The 10,000-nt window shown below is 42.4% G+C and overlaps 1 protein-coding gene across 7 annotated transcripts in view; it reads right to left on the reverse strand.

Annotated features, from left to right (window-relative positions):
- The window catches only part of LOC128694761 (uncharacterized), a gene marked incomplete at its 3' end in the record, with an annotated part of 640,093 nt that overhangs the window by 50,717 nt on the left and 579,376 nt on the right, over window positions 1–10,000 (reverse strand). For 5 of the 7 annotated variants that reach the window (XM_070095663.1, XM_070095660.1, XM_070095659.1 and 2 more), the window contains 1 exon segment: window positions 7,405–7,605. In XM_070095663.1, the coding sequence (XP_069951764.1) occupies window positions 7,405–7,605 (201 nt within the window). 7 annotated transcript variants of the gene reach the window in all.

Here is a 10,000-nt window from a genome sequence, read left to right on the forward strand (position 1 = left end):
GAGGCTTGTCTTGTTCTGCAGGTACTGGGATAGTGTAGTTCTCGGTAGTAACTGGAGAGACATGTAGTGTTTTGTATGTGCGGGATAGTAGGGCAGCTTGTCGTGTTCTGTAGGTGCTGGTTACTGGGGCGGCTTGTCGTGTTCTGTAGGTGCTGGTTACTGGGGCGGCTTGTAGTGTTCTGTAGGTGCTGGTTACTGGGGCGGCTTGTAGTGTTCTGTAGGTGCTTGTTACTGGGGCGGCTTTTAGTGTTCTGTAGGTGCTGGTTACTGGGGCGGCTTGTAGTGTTCTGTAGGTGCTGGTTACTGGGGCGGCTTGTAGTGTTCTGTAGGTGCTGGTTACTGGGGCGGCTTGTAGTGTTCTGTAGGTGCTGGTTACTGGGGCGGCTTGTAGTGTTCTGTAGGTGCTTGTTACTGGGGCGGCTTGTAGTGTTCTGTAGGTGCTGGTTACTGGGGCGCCTTGTAGTGTTCTGTAGGTGCTGGTTACTGGGGCTACTTGTAGTGTTCTGTAGGTGCTTGTTACTGGGGTGGCTTGTAGTGTTCTGTAGGTGCTGGTTACTGGGGCGGCTTGTAGTGTTCTGTAGGTGCTGGTTACTGGGGCGGCTTGTAGTGTTTTGTAGGTGCTGGTTACTGGGCGGCTTGTGGTGTTTTGTAGGTGCTGGTTACTGGGGCAGCTTGTAGTGATTTGTAGGTCCTGGATACTGGGGTGGCTTGTAGTGTTCTGTAGGTGCTGGTTACTGGAGCGGCTTGTCGTGTTTTGTAGGTGCTAGATACTGGAGTGGCCTGTAGTGTTTTGTAGGTGCTGGATACTTGGGGCGGCTTGTAGTGTTTTGTAGGTGCTAGATACTGGAGTGGCCTGTAGTGTTTTGTAGGTGCTGGTTACTGGGACGGCTTGTAGTTTTGTAGATGCTGGTTACTGGGGCGGCTTGTAGTGTTTTGTAGGTGCTGGTTACAGGAGCGGCTTGTAGTTTTGTAGATGCTGGTTACTGGGGCGGCTTGTAGTGTTTTGTAGGTGCTGGATACTGGGGCGGCTTGTAGTTTTGTAGATGCTGGTTACTGGGGCGGCTTGTAGTGTTTTGTAGGTGCTGGTTACAGGGGCGGCTTGTAGTGTTTTGTAGATGCTGGTTACTGGGGCGGCTTGTAGTGTTTTGTAGGTGCTGGATACTAGGGCGGCTTGTAGTGTTTTGTAGGTGCTGGATACTGAGGCGGCTTGTAGTGTTTTGTAGGTGCTACATACTGGGGCGGCTTGTATTGTTTTGTATGTGCTGGTTACTGGGGCAGCTTGTAGTGTTTTGTAGGTGCTACACACTGGGGCGGCTTGTAGTGTTTTGTAGGTGTTGGTTACTGGGGCAGCTTGTAGTGTTCTGTAGGTGCTGGTTACTGGGGCAGCTTGTAGTGTTCTGTAGGTGCTGGTTACTGGGGCAGCTTGTAGTGTTCTGTAGGTGCTGGTTACTGGGGCAGCTTGTAGTGATTTGTAGGTCCTGGATACTGGGGCGGCTTGCAGTGTTTTGTAGATGCTGGTTACTGGGGCGGCTTGTAGTGTTTTGTAGGTGCTGGATTCTGGGGCGGCTTGCAGTGTTTTGTAGATGCTGGTTACTGGGGCGGCTTGTATTGTTTTGTAGGTGCTGGATTCTGGGGCGGCTTGTAGTGTTCTGTAGGTGCTGGTTACTGGGGCAGCTTGTTGTGATTTGTAGGTCCTGGATACTGGGGTGGCTTGTAGTGTTTTGTAGGTGCTGGATACTTAGGGCGGCTTGTAGTGTTTTGTAGGTGCTGGTTACTGGGGCAGCTTGTAGTGTTTTGTAGGTGCCGGTTACTGGGGCGGCTTGTAGTGTTTTGTAGGTGCTGGTTACTGGGGTGGCTTGTAGTGTTTTGTAGGTCTTGGTTACTGGGGCGGCTTGTAGTGTTTTGTAGGTGCTGGTTACTGGGGCGGCTTGTAGTGTTTTGTAGGTGCTGGTTACTGGGGTGGCTTGTAGTGTTTTGTAGGTGCTGGTTACTGGGGTGGCTTGTAGTGTTTTGTAGGTGCTGGTTACTGGGGCGGCTTGTAGTGTTTTGTAGGTGCTGGTTACTGGGGTGGCTTGTAGTGTTTTGTAGGTGCTGGTTACTGGGCGGCTTGTAGTGTTTTGTAGGTGCTGGTTACTGGGGCGGCTTGTAGTGTTTTGTAGGTGCTGGTTACTGGGCGGCTTGTAGTGTTTTGTAGGTGCTGGTTACTGGGGTGGCTTGTAGTGTTTTGTAGGTGCTGATTACTGGGCGGCTTGTAGTGTTTTGTAGGTGGTTACTGGGGTGGCTTGTAGTGTTTTGTAGGTGCTGGATACTAGGGCGGCTTGTAGTGTTTTGTAGGTGCTGGTTACTGGGGTGGCTTGTAGTGTTTTTTAGGTGATAGTTACTGGGGCGGCTTGTAGTGTTTTGTAGATGCTGGATACTGGGGCGGCTTGTAGTGTTTTGTAGGTGCTGGTTACTGGGGCGGCTTGTAGTGTTTTGTAGGTGCTGGTTACTGGGGTGGCTTGTAGTGTTTTGTAGATGCTGGATACTGGGCGGCTTGTAGTGTTTTGTAGATGCTGGTTACTGGGGCGGCTTGTAGTGTTTTGTAGGTGCTGGTTACTGGGGCGGCTTGTAGTGTTTTGTAGGTGCTGGATACTGGGGCGGCTTGTAGTGTTTTGTAGGTGCTGGTTACTGGGGCGGCTTGTAGTGTTTTGTAGGTGCTGGTTACTGGGGCGGCTTGTAGTGTTTTGTAGGTGCTGGATACTAGGGCGGCTTGTAGTGTTCTGTAGGTGCTGGTTACTGGGGCGGCTTGTAGTGTTTTGTAGGTGCTGGTTACTGGGGCGGCTTGTAGTGTTTTGTAGGTGCTGGTTACTGGGGCGGCTTGTAGTGTTTTGTAGGTGCTGGTTACTGGGGCGGCTTGTAGTGTTCTATAAGAATTATCCTTTTACCTATTTTCTTCTCAGAATGCAAAGTACTTAACAAGAACTTTAGTAGTAAACTGTGTAAATAAATAATCGAAGACGGCAACACGAAGAGAAACGAGAAATTGTGACGGAAAATGAATACTGTTTTTGAGCTGTAATTGTTGAACTTGAAAAATTTGTTGCACCACTGACTCCTGCGACACAATGAATGAAACAATGATTTATCACAGTCACACGGTAAGAGTTTCAGTCAAAAAAATATAAATGTTAGTTTTCATTTCTTTTAGAAACTGACTCCTCCATTCTTGGGTCTCCTTACTGCATTGAGAATTTTTCAAGCGGGTTTTTCCATCGACTTGCTGGTGGTAAGATGTGACTCCAAAATAGCATTACACTTTTGGCGCGCGAGGGAATTTGCGTTGAATTTAGCGTGTTAGTCTATTGTTGCCAGTAATTCTATTTTTCTAGTCGGTGGACAACAGTACCGTCGGCTTGCCAGTACTGTTTCTTTTTAACTGTTCCGTTGAGTCTTCTAGCTTTTGCTCTTGGATGGAAAGTAATAAAATTAAATCCCTTAAACACGTAGTAAACATCAGAAGAAGAAAAAAGTGCAGAAATGAAGGGATTTTTCGTCGACTTTGGAAACAATCTCATGTAATCTTTCAGTAACGTCATGCACTCGTTCCAGGGACCTGTTGCTCGATCAGCTGGAGGCTTGTGTCGTCCTCTGCCACCTGCACCAGCTGCTCTCCACACCAGCTGGTGAATAAATCAATGACGGCGGGAGAGCTTGGGGGATAGGAAAAAAAAAAGGTGGCCGGAACAGCCGTAGGAGGGTGCGCAACCTGTGTAAACAAACGCGGCACTACACACGCGCGCCATCTCTGCAAGATCCACCAAGCACAAAATTGTGTTAGGTGGGTTAAACTGGTTTTGTAGCTTGGCGGCTCTGCTGCTAGATGGCGCTCGTGTTCACTGTTGTCAACATGGCCCTTCCCTTCACGCGGCTGTTCTCACGGGCTCTCTAACTCCCTTACACTCAGACCTCTGAGTTCCACCAGTAAGCCATCAGGCTCTCTTGCGTGTGTCTAACATAAGACCGTAGCGTTTTTGTTTTCAGCTGTGCCTCTTGAGCGGCTAGTTTATAGGCCAACGGTTACCATATTTGCATGGCACGTTTGAAGCTGCTTCTTGCCGTGCCTCTGCCAACATTAATGAAAGTCATGTCACTCGTGATATGGGATTTTTTTTCTTCCAGAATGCAATAACATTCATCCTTTTTATTTACTAATAGACAGTATTCGAGTGGTATCAAAAGGTATTGGATATGAGGTACACAACACCGTCACCTACTCATAACACCAGTAACACCAACAACATTAGTAACACCAATAACACTAGCAACACCGGTACTCATAACACGACTCCGCCATCCTCCGCCACTTCCAGGAAGATTTCTTGATCCTGGTGAAGGGCTCTCGATTCAAAGTAACTTGGGGTGCTCTTTCTGGCCTTGGATCAAACCCGACAACCTCTTATTACCCAGCACTAGTATGGCCCATGCGGGTTGAACGCATCCCCACGATTATAACGTCAGCGAGTGCTGTCAGAGTATCCTCAATCTTTATTTTCATCGTTCTTGGCTTCAAAAGTGGAGAGCGGACTATTATTTTCCTGGAAAAAAATTAATCTCAACCCTTATACCTTTTTTCCAGAGCGGCGCGCCAATTGTGCTCTCTTGGGTGAGATCAATACATAGGATCTTTTACGTGGTTCTCAACTCAATTGATCTCAGGGAAGAAAAGGTCGGAAAAAACCTCTAGCCTTCCTGTCATTCGCATCCATACAATGGCTCTCTCTCCTGCCTTCTGGCCTCTTGCAAGTCCTCCTCTTCTTGTATGAAATCCAGACCTTGCCTCCTCGTATCCTACAACCCTGGGTCTTATCCATGATCCAGATTTTGCCTGTCATATCCCTCAGCCATAGTTCATATCTATGATCCAGCCCTTACCCCCTAGTATCCTCTACCCATAGTTTCTATCCATGATCCATACCTTGCTACCTTATATCCTACATCTGTAGTCTATATCCATGATCAAACTATATTAATTTGATGAATATCTATAATTTCAAGGCATTTTTCAATCTTTTTGGATTTTTAAGCGATTTCTCTCTGCTAGTTCCATTTATAGGAAAATAAATTTGATCGAAGTTCGGTATTTCATAGTTTCTGAAAAATGGATTTTTTCGCAATGTTCTCCAATTATTTTTGAGTTGTTTTAATCTTCTGTCCAGAAATTATAAATTTTCACATTTGCATTAAAAAAATATAAATGGCTTAATAGTACATAATATGTCATACAACCCTTTCAAGCATTATTATAATTACTATTATTATTATTATTATTATTATTGAAAATAAAAGCTTAACCTACGTGGATCTCGTCACTTACTGTTAGTAATAATTTAAAAATAAACGCTAATATATCCAAAGAGAAGCGTTATATTATTAAGAGTTATATTCAGATCTTCGATTATGGAAAGCAATCAATTTTGATCCAAGGAAGGGGAGGGAAAACTCAGATTACCTTGATCATGGGCCATTTACCAGCATCAAGGCATCCTCTCCCTTATTTTTTAAGGGATCAAGCTAGAAATAAAAACATTAAAAATGTCTACGTGTTGGGGACTAGTGTTTCATAGTGTTGCAGCACCATTGACAAGTGCAATAAATGTTCAGTCTTGCACCGAGTGTTGCTGCAGTATCTACCAGCACAACAACAATGATCACTCTTGCACTGGCTCTCAACAAACCCTTTTATCAACACTCCAGTGACTCTAAACTCTATTTGTAAGTTAAACTTAAAATCCTCAGCTGAAATGTACACTTATACACATTATTTGCAATCTCTATCTATAAACCTTACCTGTAATTTATACGTCCAAGATCTACATGTTAATTACACCTCTAAGTTCTACCTATAAGCTATGTCTCTAAGCTCTACCTGTCATTTGTACCTATAATCCATAAATGCAAGGTCTACCTACTGTACATGCATTATCTAGAAGTTCTACCTTTAAGTTCCACCTGGAAGCTCTACCTTTAAGTTCTACCTTGAAGTTCCACTTTTATCCTCGTGTAAGCCTTTCCACTACTGGCAGACAAAGTCGTCAAAGACTTATCTTCCACAACCTCAGTCTTGATTACAGATTTGCACACACACACACACACACACACACACACACACACACACACACACACACACACACAAATAACAATATTTTTCCTTTCAACTTCACAGTATTTGACGCCACTGAATATTAGATAGCGAGTCAGTCTCATAATTAATGGATGAAGGATCGAGCCCACATCCCCCTTGAGCTGCATGACCCCACACAGGTCAAGCGCTTCCTAGCATTTTAGTAATAATAATAATAATAATAATAATAACTATAATAGTTTGTAATACTTTTAGCAAAGCTAAATAGTAAGACTCTTAAATTCTTCTAGTAAGGTTTCGATCCAATATCGCGACAACTTCAGTGCTTTCACTATTTATTTTAGTGCTGTTGAAAAGTATTATAAAGCAGATGATACGTGAAGAACAAGCCGAAATATATCTTACATGCTCATACTTAAAATGAAGATTCTTTAACAGACCCATATTTTTATATATTTTATGTACAATGTTGCACGTTTATGCCTTAGTTGACGGTGCGCTTAAAATACCAAAAAGGGTTAGTTAGGCATGCTATAAGGCAGTACTTGCGTGGTAGTGGCTGGTATGTCGCGCTCTACAACCCACTCACCACAAAGAAAGTATGTGTGTGTGTTCAATGGTGGTCGTGATAATGTAACGAGAGGCCTGTAATTTGCCAAGCTGGTGGATATATCTGGAGTGTACCACCTGCTTGGTCAGCACCATCACTTTTTAGCATAGTTCAATTTACAGACTAAGAGCGTCATCCTACCTCAACTCATTTCAAACCGCAGCTTTAAAATTTACTACTTTCTAGGATACAATCCGCTACTGTCTACTTAGTTCTTATTTACTGAGCAGCCGGGGTAAGAGTTGCCCGTATATCTCGTTCCGCCCTGGAACTGAACCCAGGTCCTTTCGGTTGTGAGACGAGCGCTCTTCCACTGAACTACAGATACGTAGACGTTTACATATGCCTCAGAACGCATATTTCTAATGATTATTTATTGTATATGTCAGGATGAGCTAAATGGCTAATTATTGTGGTGTTATACAATAAAACTTATCATACTATAAAAGAAAACAATGATTTTCATTGTTGTGTCAGGCTTCTACTTCTTAATCAGCGTTCATTATAAGTGGGCAGGTGGATGTGCTTGGGGTCTGTCCAGTTAACTACGTCCACTAGCTAAAGTTATACGAAAGTTTGAGCGTCTAAGAGGAGGTCGGTTGTGGCCCTGCGCCTGACCAGGTCAAGAGCATCTATCGCTACAAGGGTGTGGAGCTGGAGTTCAGCCACGTACGTGAATGAGGCGAGTATCCCTTTGGGTCGCCCCTGAGAATATGGCCCCATGGAGCCATGGGCAGGAACGTCTGCACATCGTCGCGGTTTGGGACGGGATAGCCCAGAATGGCGGACAAATCCAGAGGTCGGTAGTAGTAGTCCAAAGGTTTGTACAAGGGACTTATAAAATCAACACTAGGCAAGTGTGGTGAAGGGAGTTCTGGAAGAAAAGGTGAAGAAGTGGTTAACTCTCGCGGAAAACAGATCAACACTGCTGGGAACTCATTCTCCTGAAGATTCATCCAGAGGGCTCCTTAGGCAGTCATCCACATGTTTCCCTTTGAGGAACTGTGAATAACTGAATTCTTTGACGTTTAGGGAAAAGTTTATATTTAAGTTTTACCCCGTAAAACATAACTAATTTGTTTTCGTAAAATGTCTTGGAGAAAACTAAAAATTCATGCCGAATCTCTTCGGAGAAGCAGTCAAAACTATGTTACAAAACATCCGACTATTAACAATACCTGGCTATTAGTCTCAGAATATATCATGAGGAATTTTGATCAACTTCTCTGTTTAGTTCCAAACAACATTTCCTCCAGATATTCGTAGCTGTCCATAGGATCTTCTGAGCTCCTCAGAACACCTCGGAGAAACTAAGAAACATAGAGTTAAACCTGAAAAAAAGATATTTCTGCTGCTAATACTATTGTTCCCAGCCCTCACAAAGAACTGGCAATCTTAGTAAACAATATCTAAAAGCTTCCAAAAACCTTATAAGAGCCCTTGGATCCTTCTTGGAATGGTTAGCGAGTTCCCAAGACAGTCTGTTGTCCTTCACTTGGAGAGAAAACAGAGGAAAATAAATTAACACACGAGAATAAACATTAGGAAAAGCAGTGCTTAAGATATATCAGCAGTGCTCTGAAATAAAAAGAAAAAAGTGCATTTAATATAGCCTGTGCAATAAAAGTGACATAATATTAATCATGCTAATAAATTAATATTCATTTAAAAGACAAATAAAGATAAAAAGAGCATTGTAATTAAGTTCTTGGTTGCAGTATTTTATACAAGTGACACCAAAGGTTTATTTACACTTATTATAGATATAAATTGTTCTAATATTTAAGTTAGCGAGCATAACTACCAAGCAACTACAACGCTCTGAAAACTACGGTAGTCGGACAGTTACAGTAGTCGAACTACAATAGAGTGACAAGTACACAATCGCAACTATAGTAGACTAACAACTACAGTAGACTGGTGAATAGGGCGGACAGATAACTACAATAATTTGACAACCAAAGTTGTCAGAAAACTACAGTTGTCAGAAAACTACAGTTGTCAGAAAACTACAGTTGTCAGAAAACATCTTTGTTATCGAGGGCGTCAAAATTGGCTAATAAAAATATAATTATCTTATTCTGCTAGAAGCAAGCTACTAGTTAGTGATTCTAGACCACGTGCTTCATATATATATATATATATATATATATATATATATATATATATATATATATATATATATATATTATATATACACATTATGCAAATCAACCAAAATATTATTTAAATTCTCTGTCAGTTTACGTAATTTTTAAATGTCCCAAAATAACTGTTTCTACAAACTCCTTTAAATGACAACTTTCCTCAAATGTCTCAGTCTTTCAGAATCCATTAATTTCAAACTAAATTTTTTCTCCAATTTAGAAGTAAAAATTCCAGCTTTCCTTAATCGCAAATTCTCCCAAGTTCAACCTGCCATTAATTGCTCGGGTAAGATTTCCAACTTTGCCTATGAAACATCTCTCAGGAAATACAAACTTATTTCAATAATCTATTTCCAGTTTTAGCTTTGAATTCCAGTTCCTTTGTTTTCTCTAAACTTCCCACTTTCTTCATTCCCACTTTTAAACTCCCCACTTTCTTCATTCCCACTTTTAAACTTCCCACTTTCTTCATTCCCACTTTTAAACTTCCCACTTTCTTCACTCCCACTTTCTTCATTCCCACTTTTAAACTTCCCACTTTCTTTACTCCCACTTTCTTTACTCCCACTTTCTTCACTCCCACTTTTAAACTTCCCACTTTCTTCACTCCCACTTTTAAACTTCCCACTTTCTTCACTCCCACTTTTAAACTTCCCACTTTCTTCACTCCCACTTTCTTCACTCCCACTTTTAAACTTCCCACTTGCCTTGCTACCACTCTTAAACATCCAGTTTTCCTATACTCTCGCATGGTACCATTTCCTCAACAACCACATACTGTTACGTTGACTCATAAAAGTCTTTATTGCTCGACTTACTATGCCACTGAGTACACTGGAGCATCGCTCGAGTACTCCCTTAATCAAAGGACCAACCGCCCTGACTGCTTTGCTGAGACATCCACCAGGACTGTGTTGCCCCTTATTTTACAGTAAAAATAACAGAGTGGGAGAAGCTGTGTATATGATGAGAGAGAGAACAGTGAAAAATAGGGGTAAAGCCAAAGAGGTAAATATAGAGATAACAATAAGGAAACGTTTAACTTTGTATAAATGAATATAATATCTTTATTTCTATAAGTACAAGGTATACAGGCCATAGCTGACATGAATGACAGACTAC

The sequence above is a fragment of the Cherax quadricarinatus genome, chromosome 51 (assembly GCF_038502225.1).
Source record: "Cherax quadricarinatus isolate ZL_2023a chromosome 51, ASM3850222v1, whole genome shotgun sequence".
Taxonomy (NCBI): Eukaryota; Metazoa; Arthropoda; class Malacostraca; order Decapoda; family Parastacidae; genus Cherax; species Cherax quadricarinatus.